Source organism: Temnothorax nylanderi, unplaced genomic scaffold (genome assembly GCF_030848795.1).
Source record: "Temnothorax nylanderi isolate EJ_2023f unplaced genomic scaffold, tnyl_v1.0 TNYL_tig0059_pilon, whole genome shotgun sequence".
Lineage (NCBI taxonomy): Eukaryota > Metazoa > Arthropoda > Insecta > Hymenoptera > Formicidae > Temnothorax > Temnothorax nylanderi.
Window position 1 is genome coordinate 379,664 of NW_027249121.1, and position 23,653 is coordinate 403,316.

Consider the following 23,653-nt stretch of genomic DNA (forward strand, 5'->3'; position numbering starts at 1 on the left):
TTGTGTAAAGAAGTGCATATGATGGCCCTTGCAAAACAACCTCCACCAGAATTATATGCCATGGCGTCGGCACTAAGGATAGAAATCCCAGCCTCATCGCGTAACATAAAAAGCAAAATGTAAGCGTGTAACCGTATCCAAATCTTTTCAATATATTGCCTAAAAAAAGATAAAACTCATTATTATGCTCAATTGTATCTTATGTTGCAAAACATGAAAGAAAACACATTTTTAACATTACCAGACATAAAGAAGAATATTACTTTGCTACCGAGAAAACCTATGCATGTCGTTAAACCTTGTATTAATTTAACTTGACTCATATAACCAGTCTCCATAGCAAGATCTTCTATATACCTAATAAAACAATTTATTGTAATATTAATTATCTAACATAAATTTCTACGTTTTGTTACGTCTAAAATTTACCAAAAAAAGAAATTTATCACGAGACTCTCAAAAATGCCAGCAAAAATAGCGGTACATAGAAATATAACAATTGGTACCAATTTCAAAATTGTATATACATCTTTTAATATATTTGGCGATTTTGTCAGTGGCAGCTACAATAAAAACATATAATAACAATTAAAAATACAAAATTAAAATTAAACTACCGCACTATTTGTCTTTTCTTCTAAACGTATAAAACACCTTTAATTTCCTATAGAAAATCAAATCTATACAAATGAATACGAGCACGAAAATAAACGCCGGTGTATAAGTTTTGTAGACTTTCCCTCGCGACCACAAATCTATTGTATAACCAGATAGAAATGTTGTGAGAGAAAAACCAATTGAATTCCACATGAGCTGCTTGCCGAATTCCATTTGTCCATCTTTACCTGAGGAATTAAACTTTATTGTAAAGTATTTCCTCATTACATTATAATATTATATGAAAGTATTTGTAAAATAACTTATTGCTCAAATTTGTTTGGTATGGTTATATTCTTGTAATTCGGCGAATTGCTCTGACAATGGGATATGTACGGCTAGGAAATTATTTACCTAATATGTCGAAGCAAATTGTATCGTTTACGCTCAAGGAAACGTAATAACCAACTTGACCAAAAAACATCAAGATAAAGAAACTCCAAAAAGTAATAGATGTATATAGACATTCATCGTCCTCGAAGTTATCACACGTAACGTTACAATTACAATTTGCTGTTACATTCCTTCGACACAATGACGTATCGTTAATATTTAATAAGCACGTAGTGTCCGATGAGATGATTGCTTCCTTCTCGGCTGCATGAAAAGATAATCGCATGGAAAAATTCATATTTTCACACATCCAATGACACGTTGTGTCTTTCGTACCGTTACAGGATGCGACTGCTAACGCATGCTTAAAATTAATAAATAAATAAATCATACTTTTAAATTCACAACTGAAAATAAGTTTTATACTAATAGTATTAATGACTAAGTTTTGTTAAAGATTTAGAGTGTTAAGAAGATTTTGACATCTTAAGGTATTTTTATGTTGATGATGACATATGAAACATCTTATTAGTACGTAATAGGTGCTCTATTTCGTGGGAATGAGATTTTTAAACAGTTACAGGAAACCTGTATTATTATTGCTTCATCTAGATTCTAGAAAATTTACAGTTATACGAAAACAAAGACTTACATGGTTCTTATCGCAAGGCAGTAAAGACTCGCAAGAGATATTTTGGAACTGGTGGTCCGGTAGTATCGGACCGGGTAGAGCCGGTAAAAAATACATCAAAACAAAAGACATACCCGTTACGGTGAATAATGCCATAAAAATCGCTTTTCTCCAGACGAGAAAATAATCCGCGGCGTAACCGAGTATTAATTTACCAATCAGGTGTGCAATAGGCAAAATCGCGATAATGCTACCCATAATTAATGGTGAAACACCAAGTTGCTTGCCGAAAACTGGTACATATAATTTAATGGAACCCATAGCTAAAATAATAAAAATGATTGTAACTACATTTACGGATACTTGATAATATAATTTTTTAAATTATTGATATATGTGATTTATTTTAAATGTTTTTCCAGTTACCACGCAGGTATTTCAGAATTAAGTGAATTGCTGCAACATATATTACGAGATTTAACAATTACTCATCCGCCGCAGATTTAACGATTAAGTACTCACCCGCCATAAAGAAAAGAAGATGCATCTTTAGAGGCAAAAAAGTGTGATTGATCTTCATTATTTATATTAGAATACAAATTTCAAGCTGATATGATCAGTAAGTTTTATATTTCACTATTTTACGTTCCCTCGTAAAAATGTATTAAAACTGACGCTATACTATGCTATGCTGAACTACACGTCAAGCGTAGAAACGAAATTGTTTGATGTATTAACGTGCAACAATTTTGTGGACAATTACAATGCGTATTGTGCAGTAGTACATTATAAATAATTGTTTTGAAAATGAAGTATGTTATCGCTATCGATATACAGAATGAATTGCACTCAGATACAGAAAAATATGACCGGTGACTCACCGGCGGAAGAAAAGAAATAATGACTGATACAGGTCAAGCTGTCTTTTTCTACCCAGTAGCATATTGATCTCTACCTCGTTCTCTCTTTGTCTAATTCTACTGGACACTTTTTGAAGGCTTTCATGTAGGGATCGCGTAATCCATCCTAGTAAAAATTCTATCCTAGTAAAAAATGCTTTAAGTTCTGTAACACAGTATATATATATATGAAATTGTAGTAAAGAAATAATTAATATATTACCAGATAAAAAGAAGAATACCAATTCACTACCGAAAGTCTGCGCCACTACGATTAAACCTTCCTATCAATTTAATGTTGCCTATATATATATATATATATATATATATATATATATATATATAACTGGTTTTAATAGCGAGATCTTCTAGATACCTGTAAAATCAAGCTACATTATACATATAGATAGCGAAAATATAATACCACTGATTAAGATCAAAGTTCACCAAAATAAAAAGCTACGCATGATGCCATTAAGGATGCCAACAAATGTAACGAAACATAAAAATATAACGATAAATTTTGATTTCAAAAGCGTAAATACATCCTTCAGTATGGTTGTCGATTCTGATTCAAATGGCAACTGTAACAAAAATGTACGATAACATGAAGATAACACACAAGAACAAAACTATTGTGCTATTGTCCTAGTTCATTTTTGAATTTGTAATGCATAAAACGCAATCACCTTCAATTTTATGCAGCAGATCGATACAAATAAATATCGTCATGAAAAAATATTGACGGTGTGTAAGTTTTGTAGACTTCTTCCTGTGATCACAAGTCTACCCACAAGGTATCCAGTTAAACATGCTACAACACCGAAATCGATTGTACCCCAAAGTCGCTGCCTATCGTATTGCAACTGCAACGTTACTTGTGATAATTTCAACGATGATAAATATCGATACACATCTATCACATTTTAGGGTTTTGTCTTGTTGATGTGTTTTACTTTCTCCTGAGAAAGTAAACGATATTAAAAATAGTATCTCTCTTTTACATAATATCATTATTAAAAAATATAAAGTTATTTATTGCAAAAACTCGATTTGTATTATGTAAATTTTTGTATTATGGCAATTAGCTTTTATGCTTGTAAAATTACATACTTAACCTTTGTTGTGCACTGGGGGTAGAAAATACCCCAGCGTATTTTCAAACGCGTTTTTCTAATACGTACAATGCGAATCGGGACCTGTGCTGCCATCTACCTGTAGTCTAGGGATAACACTTCAAGATCCTATACATAGTTTTGCCCGCCCAGCTTTAGTCTGCTCTTGGCTCTCATTTTTTTTAAAAACGCGTGACTTCATATATATAGTAAAATAAATATACTTTTTTCAACTCCGCTATAAACTAATATTTTGCCTTGAAAGTGTAGTATTTCAAGAAAGTAATCCCGCAAAAATTATTAAGAAATATTAAAAATTGAATTTTTTATGCATTTTTTAGTGAAAAGTCCATTTTTCGGTTTTTTTAGTTAACATATCATTTATAATTCTTTTATGTTGTAAAATATTAATGAAACCTATTAGACCTTATTTTGGAAGCTTTGAACAATAGCCAGCAATTTTGTTTGAGTCACAATAACGAATTGTACGTCTGTAATAAACGTTTTAAGTGACTGGGGTATGATATACCCCCTGTGCATAATACGTAATTTCGAAGAGGTGTGCACAACAAAGGTTAATATGACAAAACAAATCGTATAGCTTAAACTAATGAAAGCATAAAAGGCAATGTCTCCAAAACACATCAACAGGACAAAACCCTAAAATGTGATAGATGTGTATAGACATTTATCATCGTTGAAATTATCACAAGTAATATTACAATTATAATCTGTTGCATTTCCTTGACACAATGACGTCTCATTGATATTTAATAAACATGTAATATCTGGTGAGATAATTGCTTCCTTTTGATCTGCATGAAAAGACAATTGCATGGAAAAATTGGTATTCTTACGTTCCCAATGACATGTTGTGTCTTTTACACCGTTACACGATGCCACTGCTGAGGTATGCTTGAATAAAGAATGAATTAAAATTAAACATGTTTTGTATTAAGAAACACTAAGAATTAGATATTATTAAAGATGTAATTTGTCTTTTATATTTTTAGAGTTTTTGATAAAAGTTTTGAGTTACATTTATAAGTTATTATATATTTATAACATATTTTAAATATGTAATATGTTTTAGAAACTTTTGACATTTTTGGAAATTTTTGAATTTATATAAAATTCAAAAATTTATTACAAAAATTTATATAAAATATTATATAAAATAATATATGAAAGTAAATATGCTCAAAATTTAATCTATCAATAAAATACACAATTGTAAAAAAATATAAACTTACATATTCCGTATCACAATGCGGTAAAGTTACACAAGACATGTTTTGAAAGTGATACTCTGATGGCATATATATATTAGACCTGACAGTGGGATAAGAAAAATGTCATAAGGTGGTAATTATTTCCTATGACAAGTAATAATAGAAAGAATATTTTTCTCCACGCTTGAGAATAGTCCATGATAGAGCCGAATATTGGTCTCGCTATTAAATTCAGTACAAGCAAAATCATAACGATACTACCAATAATTAGTGGTGAAATACCAATTTGTTTTCCGTAAACGTGTAGAAATGGGAAAATAAAGCCCACGCCTAAAATTAGAATTATTGTATTTAAATATATTAATTTAATACCATAATTTTCTATATAGGTAAAATTTATTATTAATATTTCTTCAAATTATGCATATTTACACTGGACACACCCTGATTCGCGGATATTTATTTATTAATTTTTCGTTAATTACCGAAAATCTCGTGAAATGGTAAAGGACTTTTCAATTTAGTTTAACTCGCTTTACTTACAAGAGATAGTGTTGTGTGTGTGTGTGTGTGTGTGTTAGCACGATAATTACTAAATACCTTGTAATAACTATATAGAAAGTCATGCAACTAAATAATTAATATTTGTAAACAATCGCGAAATTTTTAATGATTTATGAATGTCGATCACAAGATAAATACTTTTTTTATTGTATGTAGATATTAATTCAATGAAAACTGTATAGTATAGATCGTACTAATGCAATTATTCGCTGCGGTTGTTGACAATACTGTGCAAAAACTCTGCATGAGTTTTTTAAAAGTTTACACACACACACACACATTACAAAATTATCAAATATTGCATATCAAGCGGTCATATATAATACACTGGTTTTCGTTATTTACAATATTTACATAAATAATATATTTGTGAGTCTAATAAATTCTTTAAAAAATGCATATTTTACAATGCATATTCAGTTGTTAAATAAAACTTGTTGGAAGTAAAAATTCTTAGAAGAGGCACATATTATAATGCATATTTAGTTGTTAAATATTATTTGTAGCAAACAAAATTTAGTAAAGTAAAATAACTAAAGTAAATAAGTTGATAAATATATAACAGATTATATTTTTAATGTGTGATATATCTGTCCAAGCCACTTTTTACTCGTGACTTGAAAAGCTTACTCCTTAGCATCTTCTTGTTGAGCAAGCTAATGAGAAATTAGTAGAAAAGTATAGATGCTGGAATTATATCTTCACGCATACATCACTACACTATTTGTTGATGTGTATGAGTTACAGCAACTGTGACATACAAGCGCTATCCTGACGGTTATAGATTGGGATAAGATAAGAAGTCCCTCCAATGGACAAGCCTACTTTAATATTTATGCTATTATTTAAACCAAAATAACCAACCACAACAAAAATAATAAAAATGTCTTTGAATTATTAAAAATGTCTTAAGTCTTTAAATTATTAAGTCTTAAAATTATTAAAAATGTCGCTATAAAATGATATCTATAAATGTCTGATAAAACATTCTGCGTTTTAAGCAATGGAAGCATTACTAGTATATTTTCAATAATAATAGTGATAATGACGTAAATTGTAAAATTTCATAAACATTACGAATTCTCTAACAACCTATTGTGTAAAATATACTTGTCGTGAAATTGTATTATGTAGAAATGTTACAAATTATTGCGATTTATCGTGATTTACATAAAAATGTTGTATTATACTCTTTCTTATTGTATAAAAAAAATTAAAAGTATTTGATATTATATTTCTGTTACACAATGTCTCCATGCATCATCTAGTTTCTTCCATTTAACATTATTGCATAAATCTACAATAAAAGAAAAACCTGATACTCTTCGACAATCTGAAAAAAATTGTCACATTCCGACTGTTAAAATTATTTAAGTCCTTAACTGGTGTTTTATGCTTTAAATATAAAACATAAAGATTAAAGTATGTGAATGCAGATAAAAACTTATAATTACAATGTACTTGCGAGCCCGAAGAAGATGTTTTAACAATATGCACACAAAAAGGATTAAGAAGATGTTTCTGCTATTACACAGTGTTTTCGTGCATCATCCGGATTTTTCCATTCAACATTATTGCGTAAACCTACAATTAAAAAAAAATTGATACTCTTCGACAATATTCTGAAAAAAATTTGTCACAATCCGGCTATTAAAGTCATTTGATTCCTTACCTGGCGTTTCATGTTTTAAACATAAAACATAAAAAATAAAATATGTTAATGCAGAAAGTGCTGCAAATGCTGAAAATATCCTCATAGTTATTGTACCGCCAAATGTTTTATATGAGACACCTATTATAAAACTACCAACTGAGAACCCTAGAAATATTGTAAAATTTTATTAGCAATACTGTCTATTAATTGCAAAAAAAATATATATATATCATATATTTTTATGTAATTTTTGTGACCAAATACTCATCGATAAGTGCACCTGGATAAGTGATCTTACCGAAACTATCATGCATGCCTTGAACAAGTCCTTGAACAGTAACTGACGTACCGGGAGGTGTTACTACGTTCGCATAGGCCGATATTGCTGCTATGGAAAGTGCATACGATGACCCGTGCATGATTAATTCTATCGGAATTATCCACCATGGCACTGGAGATAGAGATATTAATCCCCACCGAATAGCGTAGCATATAAAACAAAATATAATAGTGTAACTATATCCAAGCTTCTTTATTATTTTGCCTAAACAGAATAATGCAATATAATATCTTCTTAGAAAAAAATGATTTTAGTTACAGTTTTAGTTATTGTTTAGTTACAAATTGTAATAAAAAGTTACTAATATATTACCAGAAAAAAAAAGAAATGTAATTTCGCCACCGAAAGTCTCCGCTATTATGATTAATCCTTCTATCAATTTAATTCTGTTCATATAACCAGTCGCAATAGCGAGATCTTCTAAATACCTGTAAGTCAAGTTACATTGATAACTAATTTTGTTTCAATTTCTTTTATAAACTAATACACATATATTGCCGCTCCGATAGAGATGAAAGTTTACCAAAACAAATAGTTACGCTTGATGGCATGAAGGATACCGGCAAATGCAACAAAACACAAAAATATAACAATAGATTTAGATTTTAAAAGTATAAACACATCCTTTAATATGGTTGTCGATCCTTTTTCAAGTGGCATCTTTAACAAAAATTTGTAATAACATGAGAACATAAAAACAAAACTATGTGCTATTATTACTTTAGTTTATTTTTGAATTTGTAATGCATAAAACGCAATCTCACCTCCAATTTTATACAGCAGATCAAATTGACACAAATGAATACAAGCGCGAGAATAAGCATTGGGGTGTAATTTTTATAAATTCCGTTTTGCGACCATAAGTCCATCATATATCCAGATAAACATGCTGCAACACCGTAACCCATCGTGGCCCATAGTCGCTGTTTGCCAAATTTTGACTGTTTACCTTGTCCTAGGAAGGCAAACTTTATTTTAGATATAGTAATTCCACTTTACATAATATTATTATTTATTATATAAGACACTATAAAACTATTTATTATAATAATTTATTTTATATGGCTAAAATTTTATATGTCGGCAATTAACTCTAAAATTTATGTTTATAAAGCTACACACCTAGTATATGAAAACAAATTCCATCGCTTATGCTTATGGAAGTAAAATAAGTTGTCTCGGCAAGAGACCACAAGAGGACAAAACTCCAAAAAGTGCTAGATGTATATACACACTGATCTTCGAAATTGGCACACGTAACGTTGCAATTATAATTATTTGTCACATTTTTTTGGCTCAATGACGTCTCATTGATATTTAATAAGCATGCAGTATCTGGTGAGATAATTGCTCTCTGTTGGTCTGGGTAAAAAGACAATCCCATGGAAAAATTCATATCGTTACATATCCAGCGACACATAGTGTCTTTCGTACCATTACACGATGCAATCGCTAATGCATGCTTGAATAAAAGTCAAATTACAAATGAAATTAAACATATTCTTCTTTGACAAGCACTAACAATTAGATTTTATTCACGCGAAGTGTTGTTTTATACTTTTGGAATATTTAGCAAAATTTTTTATTCAAATTATACGTTGTTTCAGAAAGTTTTAAATTATATTTAAAATATATATTATAAACACAATAAAATTATACAATAAATTATTTATATTCTAAATTTATATAAATTAATATTTTATAAAATAATATTATAGACGTTTCACTATTAACGTTTTATCAAGGAAATTCACAAATCCGAGAAAATGGAAACTTACATTTTCCATATCGCAAGTCGATAGAGATGCATAAGAAATATTTTGAAAATGCTGATCCAGCAACATTGGGCCCGGCAATGACGGTAAAAAGAATATCGAAACATAAGAGCAACTTGATAGCGCATTCAATACTATAAAGATCAATTTTCTCCATTGCGAATAGTCTACGATAAAGCCACATACTGGTTTCGTTATCAGATGCAGTATTGAAAAAAATGTGCCAATGGTACCTATAACTAATGGCGAAACGCCAATTTGCTTTCCATAAACTAGAATATATGGATAAGAAACACCAATACCTAAAATAATATAATGTTATTATTAAATATATGTATAATATAATGTAATGTATTAAAATGCATTGTATTTCTTAATTAACGTTTATATGTTCCGTAGTACAGATTTGTATATTAAATATAAAAATAATTTTTTTTATTTTGAATTCTACTTTAAATTTAAAATTATATAATCTGTGCATGTAAGAAAAAGGATATTATTATATGTATTCAATGATTTATACTTACTCGCCATGAAAAAGAAGTAATGCGCCTTTATACACAGATGCCTGTAATTGATCTTCATGATTTTTGTTTGTGAGAAAAAATAAATTGTGTTATCTTCGTCAAATTTATGTCCCGCTACTTTGCACTCTTATATAGAAATTTTAGGTAGTCAAATCTATCGAGAACAGATTTTGAAACTGCTTGCTACAAATGTCGATAGAATGTCGGCAGAAATATAACATAATACAATAGCAAATTGATTACAAAATCTGCCGTTTCTCCTGCCAGCAGTTTCTGTCGCTAAAATACGTATTTATAGACACAGATATTACAAACTTGGTTGAAATATTTAAGCAAATTCTGTTGTTATACTGCGAACAGTTTGATTATCAGGAACGTGCTAACAATAGTAACAATTCCCAAAGAGCGCCAATGCGCGTACAACATGCTTTTAATGCGCGTACAATTGCATTGGTTTCAAAACCGCATTAATTGTGTGTTCAAAATGCGCGCATTCAAATGCGTAATTAATGCAAATTGAGCATTCAATTTATAAATGACAGGTTTTATAAAATATTTAAATGAGTAGCTTCTGTTTCATTATAAAACATTTTATTTAAGTTTTTAAATTTTATATAAATTGAATTTTAAATAAATGACATTTATCATGTCAAAAATAAAGATATTCTCTAAATAAGAATATTCTTTTCTTCTGTGATAGCTGTACTGGAATATGCTCACAGCAATACTTAAAAGCTGGACACGAAGAAAAATTCCAATATAGTATACAGAGTTCACTAGTTGTCCGATTGGGCTCCTCAATCAATGAGCGTAGGTGCACTTTTTGGTATGCGCTTCCATAATAGGATGCATTAAATGCGCATATAATGCGGGACGCATTGGCATATACGTTCCTTGGGAATTAATACTTTCCAGCGAATTGATAACTTAATTGGGATATATATAATACAATAGAGTTTAAAAATAACATACAAAACTTTTGTAACTATATTATGTAATAGTAATATATAAACGTATATTTCTTTCTAAAATAAACATTATACAATTTGGATCGGACAAAAAGAAAAGCTGATAATATAAGAAACAAGTAAACCAAATGAATACATAATAAGAGAAAGAATACATTTTATCTGAAATATGGAGCGTTGTAAATGCCTTAATGTTTATTTGATTTACATTTTTTGAACTATTGACATCTAATACCAAAATTATTAAAATATCAAAATTTAGATCCTGTGAATACACACTTGACGAAACGAATGTAACTGCAATTGTTGTCGACCGTGTACTGTTATGCGCTGCGCCTTGAAATAATTGTTTTTAAAATATATTTTTAAATACAGAGTGTGATAAGCGTTGCATAAAATATTTATTTTCAACAACATAAAATTTATGTTATTATGACTGTCATAAATAATAAAAAATTTTAATTGCAATACATTTAGGATCTAATAAATTCTTTGATGTTAACAGTTTGAATTATTACATAAGATATTCTTAGTCATATGAATAATGGAACTTATAAAAAATAATAATATATTTGTAAGCATTAAAAAAAACGTTTCAACAATATGTCATTTTCAGTCATTACATAAACCCTTGCATAAACCATTATATGCATACGTCTATTATTATCTGCAAAAATAAATTGTGTTACAATTACCATGTTCTCGTGAATTTAAAAACTTTTCTGACGACGCGACGTATATAACGTTTTTTATCGTTATATATATGATGAATTTTTTAAGTACTAAATGATCCGTTCATTATTAATTCAACTTTTGAGATATTTTGCTTGTAAAATTATCAAATAATTATAGAAAATAAAATTGTAGTAAGAATCAAGAATAAATTAGGTTTATCCATGGATATATATCAGATTTTGCAAATTATATGTAGAATTTTAATAAATTAGTATTAGGATATTTAACTTTAGATCAAGGCCAATAATTGTCAAGTCAGAGCGATATCTTATATCCTTCTGTATTTATTGCCAAAACATAACGATCGCGCACAAAACAGTCGTCCTCGCGCGGAAAAAAGTTCTGAGGCCGTCGTGCGAATTAGTTGCAAATCTTGTTCAAGCTTAAGACGCATTTGTTATATTATAATTATATACATAACAAAATATAATAAATACTGCACACTACATCTTTTTGGGGACTCAGCCGAGATCGAATAGAACAGATTTGGGAGACGTGTGTTGCGAGATATCGGAGAGAATAATGTTGCGAGGTTTTGAGATTGTCCTGCGGGTGACGATTGCGACAACGACGGCGGCGATAGTGAGAAGAGTGAACGACGACAATTGATAGATGTCTTGGGTTCTTTCACATGCGTATGGAGAATGCTTGTATAAAATATACGTCATTTGGCATGCCTGACGACTAGTTAATATCTTTAAGTTCTTCGAATTCTTTCGAGTTCCATTTGGTATATGTAATTCTCCGTCAGTCTTCCAGAGATTTGTCAACGAAGTTTTCAGAAATTTAGTAAAAGAAAATGTTGTCTTAATTTATATGAATGATTTAACTGTCCAAATACGAGGGTGAACGGATTGGAAAATTTCGAAATTGTTTTGAAGACCACTAGCCAAGCCGGATTGATGATCAATTGGAAAAAGCGTCATTTTCGGCAGCAAAAGCTTGAATTTCTCGGATATATCGAACGCGGAACCATACGATCGTCTGAATAAAAAACTGAAGCTATCATGTATTTCCCTAAACCGCGAGATGTGTGACAAGTGCAGGTCTTTTTAGGTTTAAACGGCTATTTTTGAAAAATTTTGAAGCCAACTCTATACTATTCTCTTATTAACAGTGTTTTATCTAAAAGCTCTGTTAATATTACGAATAGCCGCAGTAGCATTATTCTTCAATTTGAATTCATGTAAGAAAATTTCGTATAAGAAAATTATACGAATTTCACTAGAATTTATGCTTAATTTTTCTGAACTTTAAATAAAACAACCAAAAAAACGCGTTTTTAAAACATTTATAAACATGATAACTAGAATAATAAACGTAACTATAATGATAAGCGATTAAATTATACATATGAGATTATGTTATAGAAATAATATAACTGAAACCAATATTTTCAATTAGCGGAAATTCAACATTTCATATATGCGTCAACCTAATATTATACCACGTATGTGTTTTGAGCTATCGCAACATGTTCTTGTAGTAATATTCGCGAAAGATATAATATAATACCACAAGATTGCGTTGAAATTACAGTTTTTTTAAAGAATCTGTCGTGTTTAATAATCATTATAAAATTGTATTTTGTAGAAACGTTACAAATTATTGCAATTTATTGTGATTTACAAAAGAATATTGCATTATATATTTTTTAATGTACATACAAAAAAGATTAGAAAGATGTTTCTGCCGTTACACAATCTTTTCGTGCATCATCCGGATTTTTCCATTCAACATTATTGCGTGAATCTACAGTAAAAAAAAATTTGATACTCTTTGATAACATTCTGAAAAAATTTGTCACAATCCGGCTATTAAAGTTATTTGATTTCTTACCTGGCGTTTTATGTTTTAAATATAAAACATAAAAAATAAAATATGTTAATGCAGAAAATGCAGCAAATGCTGAAAATATTCTCATAGTTATTGTACCGCCAAATGTTTTATATAAAACACCTATTATAAAACTACCAACTGAAAACCCTAGAAATATTGTAAAATTTTATTAGCAATACTGTCTATTAATTGCAAAAAATATATATAAATATATATATATATATATATCATATATTTTTATGTAATTTTTGTGACCAAATACTCATCGATAAGTGCACCAGGATAAGTGATCTTACCGAAACTATCATGCATGCCTTGAACAAGTCCTTGAACGGTAGCTGATGTACCGGGAGGTGTTACTACGTTCGCATAGGCCGATATTGCTGCTATGCAAAGTGCAGAAGATGGCCCGTGCATGATTAATTCTATCGGAATTATCCACCATGGCATTGGAGCGAGAGATATTAATCCCAACCGCAGCGCGTAGCACACAAAACAGAATACAATGGTGTAACCGTATCCAAGCTTCTTTATTATTTTACCTAAACAGAATAATGCAATATAATATCTTTTTAGAAAAAATGATTTTAGTTATAGTTTTAGTTATTATTTAGTTACAAATTGTAATAAAAAGTTACTAATATATTACCAGAAAAAAAAAGAAATGTTATTTCGCCACCGAAAGTCTCCGCTGTTACGACTAATCCTTCTATCAATTTAATTTTGTTCATATAACCAGTCCCAATAGCGAGATCTTCTAAATACCTATAAGTCAAATTTATACATTGATAACTAATATTCTTTCAATTCCTACATTTTATGAAGTGACAGATAAACGAATATATATATATATATATATATATATATATATATATATATAATATATATAAGTATTGCCGCCGCGATGAGAATGAAAGTTTACCAAAACAAATAGTTACGCTTGATGACACTAAGGACACCGGCAAATGCAACAAAACACAAAAATATAACAAAAGGTTTAGATTTTAAAAGTATAAACACATCCTTCAATATGGTTGTCGATCCTTTTTCAAGTGGCATCTGTAACAAAAATTTATGACAACATGAGGGCATAAATACAAAACTATGTGCTATTATTACTTTAGTTTATTTCTGAATTTGTAATGCATAAAACGCAATCTTACCTCCAATTTTATACAGCAGATCAAATTGGCACAAGTAAATACGAGCGCGAGAATAAGCATTGGGGTGTAATTTTTATAAATTCCGTTTTGCGACCATAAGTCCACCACATATCCGGATATACATGCTGCAACACCGTAACCCATTGTGGCCCATAGTCGCTGTTTGCCAAATTTTGACTGTTTACCTTGTCCTGGAAAGGCAAACTTTATTCTAGAAATAGTATTCTACTTTACATAATATTACTATTTATTATATAAGACACTATAAAACTATTTATTATAATAATTATTTTACTGGCTAAAATTTTATATGTCGGCAATTAACTCTAAAATTTATGTTTATAAAGTTACACACCTAGTATATGAAAACAAATTCCATCGCTTATGCTTATGGAAGTAAAATAAGTTGTCTCGGCAAGAGACCACAAGAGGACAAAACTCCAAAAAGTGCTAGATGTATATACACACTGATCTTCGAAATTGGCACACGTAACGTTGCAATTATAATTATTTGTCACATTTTTTTGGCTCAATGACATCTCATTGATATTTGATAAGCATGCAGTATCTGGTGAGATAATCGCTCTCTTTTGGTCTGGGTAAAAAGACAATCCCATGGAAGAATTCATATCATTACATATCCAGCGACACGTAGTGTCTTTCGTACCATTACACGATGCAATCGCTAATGCATGCTTGAATAAAAGTCAAATTACAAATGAAATTAAACATATTCTTCTTTGACAAGCACTAACAATTAGATTTTATTCACGCGAAGTGCTGTTTTATACTTTTGGAATATTTAGCAAAATTTTTTATTCAAATTATACGTTGTTTCAGAAAGTTTTAAATTATATTTAAAATATATATTATAAACACAATAAAATTATACAATAAATTATTTATATTCTAAATTTATATAAATTAATATTTTATAAAATAATATTATAGACGTTTCACTATTAACGTAACTGTCAAGGAAATTCACAAATCCGAGAAAATGGAAACTTACATTTTCCATATCGCAAGTCGATAGAGATGCATAAGAAATATTTTGAAAATGCTGATCCAGCAACATTGGGCCCGGCAATGACGGTAAAAAGAATATCGAAACATAAGAGCAACTTGATAGCGCATTCAATACTATAAAGATCAATTTTCTCCATTGCGAATAGTCTACGATAAAGCCACATACTGGTTTCGTTATCAAATGCAGTATTGAAAAAAATGTGCCAATGGTACCTATAACTAATGGCGAAACGCCAATTTGCTTTCCATAAACTGGAATATATGGAACAGATACACCACCACCTACAATAATATAATGTTATTATTAAATATACATATAATATAATGTAATGTATTTAAAATGCATTGTATTTCTTAATTAACGTTTATATGTTCCATAGTACAGATTTGTATATTAAATATAAAAATAATTTTTTTGTTTTAAATTCTACTTTAAATTTAAAATTTTATAATCTGTGCATGTAAGAAAGAGTATATTATTATATGTATTTAATGATTTATACTTACTCGCCATGAAAAAGAAGTAATGCGCCTTTATACACAGATGCCTGTAATTGATCTTCATGATTTTTATTTGTGAGAAAAAATAATTTGTGTTATCTTCGTCAAATTTATGTCCCGCTACTTTGCACTCTTATATAGAAATTTCTGGTGGTCAAATCTATCGAGAACAGATTTTGAAACTGCTTGCTACAAATGTCGATAGAATGTCGGCAGAAATATAACAAAATACAATAGCAAATTGATTACAAAATCTGCCGTTTCTCCTGCCAGCAGTGTCTGTCGCTAAAATACGTATTTATAGACACAGATTTTACAAACTTGGTTGTAATATTTAAGCAAATTCTGTTGTTATACTGCGAACAGTTTGATTATCAGGAACGTGCTAACAATAGTAACAATTCCCAAAGAGCGCCAATGCGCGTACAACATGCTTTTAATGCGCGTACAATTGCATTGGTTTCAAAACCACATTAATTGTGTGTTCAAAATGCGCGCAATCAAATGCGTAATTAATGCAAATTGAGCATTCAATTTATAAATGACAGGTTTTATAAAATATTTAAATGAGTAGCTTCTGTTTCATTATAAAACATTTTATTTAAGTTTTTAAATTTTATATAAATTGAATTTTAAATAAATGGAATTTTAAATAAATGGAATTTTAAATAAATGACATTTATCATGTCAAAAATAAAGATATTCTCTAAATAAGAATATTCTTTTCTTCTGTGATAGCTGTACTGGAATATGCTCACAGCAATGCTTAAAAGCTGGACACGAAGAAAAATTCCAATATAGTATACAGAGTTCACTAGTTGTCCGATTGGGCTCCTCAATCAATGAGCGTAGGTGCACTTTTTGGTATGCGCTTCCATAATAGGATGCATTAAATGCGTATATAATGCGGGACGCATTGGCATATACGTTCCTTGGGAATTAACACTTTCCAGCAAATTGATAACTTAATTAAGATATATATAATACAACAGAGTTTAAAAATGATAACATACAAAACTTTTGTAACTATATTATGTAATAGTAATATATAAACGTATATTTCTTTCTAAAATAAACATTATACAATTTGGATCGGACAAAGAGAAAAGCTGATAATATAAGAAACAAGTAAACCAAATGAATACATAATAAGAGAATGAATACATTTTATCTGAAATATGGAGCGTTGTAAATGCCTTAATGTTTATTTGATTTACATTTTTTGAACTATTGACATCTAATACCAAAATTATTAAAATATCAAAATTTAGATCCTGTGAATACACACTTGACGAAACGAATGTAACTGCATTTGTTGTCGACCGTGTACTGTTATGTACTGTACCTTGAAATAATTGTTTTTAAAATTATTTTCTGATCTAAATATATCAAAAGTGATAATCGTTGCATATCATCAGACAGGCGACATAAATAGTAAGAAATTAGAATTTCAATGCACTTATAAGCTTAATAAATTCTTTAAAGTCAATAATTTCAATTGTTAAATAAAACATTTTTTTCTACATAAATTAGAAAACTTATAGTTACAATATACATATGAGCCTGTGTAAAATGTTTCAGCAATATGTACATATCATTTTCATTCATTGCATAAAACATTATGCATATTCTTTTTATTATCTACAAAAATTAAATATGTTATAATTATTATGTTCTTGTAAATTTAAAAAGAATTTTCTAACGACGCATATAAAACTTTCCATCTTAGGACTTGATACGTGATAAATTGGCAAATATTAAATGATTCGTTTATGTCAGCTTAACTTTTGGGATATTTTGCTCATAAAATTATCATTTTTAAATACAGAGTGTGATAAGCGTTGCGTAAAATATTTATTTTCAACAACATAAAATTTATGTTATTATGACTGTCATAAATAATAAAAAATTTTAATTTCAATACATTTAGGATCTAATAAATTCTTTGATGTTAACAGTTTGAATTATTACATAAGATATTCTTAGTCATATGAATAATGGAACTTATAATAATAATATATTTGTAAGCATGAAGAAAAACATTTCAACAATATGTCATTTTCAGTCATTACATAAACCATTATATGCATACGTCTATTATTATCTGCAAAAATAAATTGTGTTACAATTACCATGTTCTCGTAAATTTAAAAACTTTTCTGACGACGCGACGTATATAACGTTTTCCATCGTTATATATATGATGAATTTTTTAAGTACTAAATGATCCGTTCATTATTAATTCAACTTTTGAGATATTTTGCTTGTAAAATTATCAAATAATTATAGAAAATAAAATTGTAGTAAGAATCAAGAATAAATTGGGTTTATCCATGCATATATATCAGATTTTGCAAATTATATGTAGAATTTTAATAAATTAGTAGGATATTTAACTTTAGATCAAGGCCAATAATTGTCAAGTCAGAGCGATATCTTATATCCTTCTGTATTTATTGCCAAAACATAACGATCGCGCACAAAACAGTCGTCCTCGCGCAGAAAAAGTTCTGAGGCCGTCGTGCGAATTAGTTGCAAATCTTGTTCAAGCTTAAGACGCATTTATTATATTATAATTATATACATAACAAAATATAATAAATACTGCACACTACATCTTTTTGGGGACTCAGCCGAGATCGAATAGAACAGATTTGGGAGACGTGTGTTGCGAGATATCGGAGAGAATAATGTTGCGAGGTTTTGAGATTGTCCTGCGGGTGACGATTGCGACAACGACGGCGGCGATAGTGAGAAGAGTGAACGACGACAATTGATAGATGTCTTGGGTTCTTTCACATGCGTATGGAGAATGCTTGTATAAAATATACGTCATTTGGCATGCCTGACGACTAGTTAATATCTTTAAGTTCTTCGAATTCTTTCGAGTTCCATTTGGTATATGTAATTCTCCGTCAGTCTTCCAGAGATTTGTCAACGAAGTTTTCAGAAATTTAGTAAAAGAAAATGTTGTCTTAATTTATATGAATGATTTAACTGTCCAAATACGAGAGTGAACGGATTGGAAAATTTCGAAATTGTTTTGAAGACCACTAGCCAAGCCGGATTGATGATCAATTGGAAAAAGCATCATTTTCTGCAGCAAAAGGTCGAATTACTCGGATATATTGAACGCGGAACCATACGATCGTCTGAATGAAAAACTGAAGCCATCATGCATTTCCTTAAACCGCGAGATGTGTGACAAGTGCAGGTCTTTTTAGATTTAAGCAGCTATTTTTAAAAGATTTTGAAGCCAACTCTATACTATTGTCTTATTAACAGTGTTTTATCTAAAAGCTCTGTTAATATTACGAACAGCCGCAGTAGCCTTATTCTTCAATTTGAATTTATGTAAGAAAATTTCGTATAAGAAAATTATACGAATTTCTCTAGAATTTATGCTTATTTTAAACTTTACATAAAACAACAAAAAAAATGTGTTTTTAAAACATTTATAAACATAATAGAATAATAAACGTAACCATAATGATAAGCGATTAAATTGTACATGAGACTATGTTATAGAAATAATATAACTAAAACCAATATTTTCAATTAGCTGAAATTCAACATTTCATGTATGCATCAACCTAATATTATACCATGCATGTATGCGTGTTTTGAGTTCTATCACAACATGTATTTGTAGTAATATTCGCTAAAGATGTAATATAATATTACAAAATTGCGTTAAAATTACAGTTTTTTTTAAGAATCTGTCATGTATAATAATCGTTACAAAATTGTATTTTGTAGAAACGTTACAAATTATCGCAATTTATTGTGATTTACAAAAGAATATTGCATTGCATTATATGTTTTTTAGTGTACATACAAAAAAGATTAGAAAGATGTTTCTGCCGTTACACAATCTTTTCGTGCATCATCCGGATTTTTCCATTCAACATTATTGCGTGAATCTACAGTAAAAAAAATATCTGATACTCTTCGATAACATTCTGAAAAAATGTGTCACAATCCGGTTATTAAAGTCATTTGATTTCTTACCTGGCGTTTTATGTTTTAAATATAAAACATGAAAAATAAAATATGTTAATGCTGAAAATGCTGCAAATGCTGAAAATATTCTCATAGTTATTGTACCGCCAAATGATTTATATGAGACACCTATTATAAAACTACCAACTGCGAACCCTAGGAATATTGTAACATTTCATTAGCAATAACGTCTATTAATTGCAAAAAATATATATATCATATATTTGTATGTAATTTTTATGACAAAATACTCATCGATAAGTGCATCTGTGTAAGTAATCTTACCGAAACTATCATGCATGGCTTGAACAACTCCTTGAACGGTAGCTGATGTACCGGGAGGTGTTACTACGTTCGCATATGCCGATATTGTTGCTAGGCAAAGTGGATACGATGGCCCGTGCATGATTAATTCTATCGGAATTATCCACCATGGCATTGGAGCGAGAGATATTAATCCCCACCGAATCGCGTAGCATATAAAGTAAAATATAATAGTGTAATTATATCCAAGCTTCTTTATTATTTTGCCTAAACAGAATAATGCAATATAATATCTTTTTAGAAAAAATGATTTTAGTTATAATTTTAGTTATTTAGTTACAAATTGTTATAAATAGTTACTAATATACCAGAAAAAAAGAGAAATGCTATTTCGCCACCGAATGTCTCCGCTATTAAGATTAATCCTTCTATCAATTTAATTCTGTTCATATAACCAGTCGCAATAGCGAGATCTTCTAAATACCTATAAGTCAAGTTACATTGATAACTAATTTTATTTCAATTCCTTTTATAAAATGAGAGATAAACTAATACACATATATTGCCACTCCGATAGAGATAAAAGTTTACCAAAACAAATAGTTAAGCTCGATAGTATGAAGGATACCGGCAAATGCAACAAAACACAAAAATATAACAATAGATTTAGATTTTAAAAGTATAAACACATCCTTTAATATGGTTGTCGATCCTTTTTTAAGTGGCATCTGTAACAAAAATTTATGGTAACATAAGGACATAAAAACAAAGCTATATGCATTTATTGCTTTAGTTTATTTTTAAATTTGTAATTCATAATACACAATCTCTCACTTTCAATTTTATACAGCAGATCAAATCGACACTAAGAAATACAAGCACGAAAATAAGCATTGGGGTGTAATTTTGATAAATTCCGTCGTGCGACCATAAGTCCATCACATATCCGGAAAAACATGCTGCAACACCGTAACCTATTGTGGTCCATAGTCGCTGTTTGCCAAATTTTGACTGTTTACCTTGGCCTGGGAAAGCAAACTTTATTTTAGAAGTAGTATTTATCTCTTTGCATAATATTATTGTATAAATTTAATTAATGTATATAATATTATTATATAAACTTAATTAATATATTATTATATAATATTATTATATAAAAAACTATATAAAACTATTTATTATAATAATTTATTTTATACAGCTAAAACTATATTTCGGCAATTAACTTAAAAATTTTTGTTTATAAAGTTACACACCTAGTATATGAAAACAAACTGCATCGTTTATGCTCAAGCAAGTCATGGTACTAGTCTTGGCAAGAGACCACAAGAAGACAAAACTCCAAAAGGTGTTAGATTTATATACACACTGATCTTCGAAATTATTACAAGTAACGTTGCAATAATTATTTGTTACATTTTTTTGGCTCAACGACGTCTCATTGACATTTAATAAGCATGCAGTATCTGGTGAGATAATTGCTCTTTGTTGGTCTGGATAAAAAGACAATTCCATGGAAAAATTCATATCGTTACATATCCAGCGGCACGTAGTGTCTTTCGTACCATTACACGATGCAATTGCTAATGCATGCTTGAATAAAAATAAAATTAAAAATAAAATTAAACATATTCTCCATTGACAAGCACTAACAATTAGATTTTATTGACAATGTTTTGTATTATACTTTTGGACTATTCAGCAAAATTTTTTATTCAAATTATAAGTTTAGCATGTTTCTGAAAGTTTTAATTATATTTAAAATATATATTATATATACAATAAAATTATATGAATTAATACACACATTTATAAGTGTATATAATTTAATATTTTATAAAATGATATAGACGTTTCACTATTAACGTTTTATCAAGGAAATTCACAAATCCGAGAAAATGGAAACTTACATTTTCCATATCGCAAGTCGATAGAGATGCATAAGAAATATTTTGAAAATGCTGATCCAGCAACATTGGGCCCGGCAATGACGGTAAAAAGAATATCGAAACATAAGAGCAACTTGATACTATAGTCAATATTATAAAGATGAATTTTCTCCATTGCGAATAGTCTATGATAAAGCCACATACTGGGTTCGCTATCAGGTGCAGTATTGAAAAAAATGTGCCAATGGTACCTATAACTAATGGCGAAACACCAATTTGCTTTCCATAAACTGGAATATATGGATAAGAAACAGCACAACCTATAATAATAGAATGTTTATATTATTAAATAAGATAATAGTAATTAAATAGTATAATATAATGTATTAAAATATATTACACTGTAGTAACATGTATTTCGTAATTAACACATTTATATATTCGTGGTACCGATTTTTATATTAAATGTAAAAGTAATTTTTTTGTTTTAAATTCTACTTTAAATTTAAAATTTTATAATCTGCGTGTAAGACAAAGGATGTCGTCGTACATATTTAATGATTATACTTACTCGCCGCAAAAAAGAAATTGTGCGCTTTTATACACAGATACTTGTAATTGATCTTCATGATTTGTATTTGTTAGAAAAAACAGATAGTGATAGCTTCTCTTGTAAGTTTTTTGTCTCGCTACAAGACACTCTTACATAGAAATCCAAGATTTGTCGAGAACAGATTTTGAAACTGCCTACCATAAATTATCTCTCAATAGGATATCAATAGGAATATAATAGAATCTGCTAACAGAATATAATGGTAAATTGACTGCAGAAATTGAAACTGCAGAATCTGCTACTTTTCTCGCCAACAGGAGTTCTCCGAAATAAGTTTAACATTATGAATATAGATATTATCGGGTCTGTTGCATTATTTCAGCAAATCTGCTGTCATTCTGCGGGCAGTTTGCTTATACTAACGTATTAACACAATTGACTCTTTACGGTAAATTAATAATTTAAGACCCAATAGAATTATTTAAAAATAGTAACATACGGAATCGTCTGTAGACGACTTATAGGTACCTGGCGGGGTGTTGTACTCGGTAGAGCAGTTACCACACTGCGATCTGTTGAGACTCAGCCCTCGGCTTGGGGATTCGTTATTTTTCCAAGGTGGTACGAAATATCTGTAACTACATTATGTAATAGTGATATATTGGAAATGCATTCTATCCCTAAAATGTATATTATACATTGCAGTTTTAGTCGGACGAAGAGAAAAGCTGAGAAGATAAGAGACAACTAAACCAAATAAATATACTTTCTCTAAAATATGGAACGCTGTGAACATCTTAATGTTTATTTTATTTATATTTTTCGAACTGCAAACTAATATAAAGTACAGGTATAAGTTATTTAGATCCCGTTGATACACACTTGACAAAACGAATGCAACTGCGATAGTTAGCGCACTTTGTACCGCTATACGCTATGCATTGGAACGATTATTTTCAAAATTATTTTCTGATCTAAATATA

General features: G+C 29.4%; 4 protein-coding genes, 1 long non-coding RNA gene and 1 pseudogene across 6 annotated transcripts; 1 reads left to right on the top strand and 5 right to left on the bottom strand.

Moving 5' to 3' along the window:
* The first annotated feature begins 73 nt into the window (after positions 1 to 73).
* Positions 74 to 23,494, top strand: LOC139773221 (uncharacterized). The gene is made up of 3 exons (XR_011718298.1): positions 74 to 119; positions 23,184 to 23,288; positions 23,376 to 23,494. It is a non-coding gene; the product is annotated as an uncharacterized lncRNA (long non-coding RNA).
* On the bottom strand, positions 148 to 2,168 carry LOC139773194 (uncharacterized). Its single transcript, XM_071707465.1, has 7 exons — positions 2,144 to 2,168; positions 1,643 to 1,944; positions 1,012 to 1,354; positions 655 to 845; positions 430 to 563; positions 264 to 357; positions 148 to 159 (listed from the first exon to the last, which is right to left on the bottom strand). Exons 1-7 carry the CDS (start codon positions 2,166 to 2,168, stop codon positions 148 to 150), a joined length of 1,101 nt encoding a protein of 366 aa, XP_071563566.1.
* Positions 4,056 to 6,071, bottom strand: LOC139773277 (uncharacterized; annotated as a pseudogene).
* LOC139773279 (major facilitator superfamily domain-containing protein 6-like) lies at positions 6,598 to 10,191 on the bottom strand. Its single transcript, XM_071707624.1, has 9 exons — positions 9,728 to 10,191; positions 9,204 to 9,502; positions 8,548 to 8,887; positions 8,190 to 8,380; positions 7,949 to 8,085; positions 7,738 to 7,853; positions 7,384 to 7,629; positions 7,104 to 7,250; positions 6,598 to 7,015 (listed from the first exon to the last, which is right to left on the bottom strand). Exons 1-9 carry the CDS (start codon positions 9,783 to 9,785, stop codon positions 6,939 to 6,941), a joined length of 1,611 nt encoding a protein of 536 aa, XP_071563725.1. The 5' UTR covers positions 9,786 to 10,191; the 3' UTR covers positions 6,598 to 6,938.
* On the bottom strand, positions 12,992 to 17,385 carry LOC139773280 (major facilitator superfamily domain-containing protein 6-like). Of its 2 annotated transcripts, XM_071707627.1 has the most exons (10): positions 17,127 to 17,385; positions 15,969 to 16,122; positions 15,445 to 15,743; positions 14,788 to 15,127; positions 14,433 to 14,623; positions 14,192 to 14,328; positions 13,919 to 14,034; positions 13,566 to 13,811; positions 13,270 to 13,416; positions 12,992 to 13,182 (listed from the first exon to the last, which is right to left on the bottom strand). In XM_071707627.1, the coding sequence occupies exons 2-10, from the start codon at positions 16,024 to 16,026 to the stop codon at positions 13,106 to 13,108; spliced, it is 1,611 nt and encodes a 536-aa protein (XP_071563728.1). In that variant the 5' UTR covers positions 16,027 to 16,122; positions 17,127 to 17,385; the 3' UTR covers positions 12,992 to 13,105. The 2 variants fall into 2 exon arrangements, with proteins under 2 accessions (XP_071563728.1, XP_071563726.1); XM_071707625.1 differs by lacking the exon at positions 17,127 to 17,385 and having other exon boundaries at positions 15,969 to 16,621.
* LOC139773214 (major facilitator superfamily domain-containing protein 6-like) lies at positions 19,651 to 22,898 on the bottom strand. The gene is made up of 9 exons (XM_071707492.1): positions 22,689 to 22,898; positions 22,139 to 22,437; positions 21,485 to 21,821; positions 21,063 to 21,253; positions 20,820 to 20,956; positions 20,597 to 20,712; positions 20,250 to 20,495; positions 19,974 to 20,120; positions 19,651 to 19,885 (listed from the first exon to the last, which is right to left on the bottom strand). The coding sequence occupies exons 1-9, from the start codon at positions 22,744 to 22,746 to the stop codon at positions 19,809 to 19,811; spliced, it is 1,608 nt and encodes a 535-aa protein (XP_071563593.1). The 5' UTR covers positions 22,747 to 22,898; the 3' UTR covers positions 19,651 to 19,808.
* Positions 23,495 to 23,653: the final 159 nt, after the last annotated feature.

Coding starts and splice junctions, on each gene's coding strand:
- LOC139773279 (XM_071707624.1), bottom strand. CDS start 9,785: ATGAAGATCAATTACAGGCATCTGTGTATAAAGGCGCATTACTTCTTT. Junction 8,086..8,189: donor TCTGCTGTATAAAATTGGAG/GTGAGATTGCGT, acceptor TTTTTGTTAAAG/ATGCCACTTGAAAAAGGATC. Junction 7,016..7,103: donor TTTAAAACATGAAACGCCAG/GTAAGGAATCAA, acceptor TTTTAATTGTAG/GTTTACGCAATAATGTTGAA.
- LOC139773214 (XM_071707492.1), bottom strand. CDS start 22,746: ATGAAGATCAATTACAAGTATCTGTGTATAAAAGCGCACAATTTCTTT. Junction 20,713..20,819: donor GAGCTTAACTATTTGTTTTG/GTAAACTTTTAT, acceptor CTTGACTTATAG/GTATTTAGAAGATCTCGCTA. Junction 20,121..20,249: donor AGCCATGCATGATAGTTTCG/GTAAGATTACTT, acceptor CAATATTCCTAG/GGTTCGCAGTTGGTAGTTTT.
- LOC139773194 (XM_071707465.1), bottom strand. CDS start 2,168: ATGCATCTTCTTTTCTTTATGGCGG. Junction 1,945..2,143: donor TCTTCTTTTCTTTATGGCGG/GTGAGTACTTAA, acceptor TTATTATTTTAG/CTATGGGTTCCATTAAATTA. Junction 1,355..1,642: donor TGCCTTGCGATAAGAACCAT/GTAAGTCTTTGT, acceptor ATTAATTTTAAG/CATGCGTTAGCAGTCGCATC.
- LOC139773280 (XM_071707627.1), bottom strand. CDS start 16,026: ATGAAGATCAATTACAGGCATCTGTGTATAAAGGCGCATTACTTCTTT. Junction 14,624..14,787: donor AATTTGTTTTCATATACTAG/GTGTGTAACTTT, acceptor TTGCCTTTCCAG/GACAAGGTAAACAGTCAAAA. Junction 14,035..14,191: donor AAGCGTAACTATTTGTTTTG/GTAAACTTTCAT, acceptor TTTGACTTATAG/GTATTTAGAAGATCTCGCTA.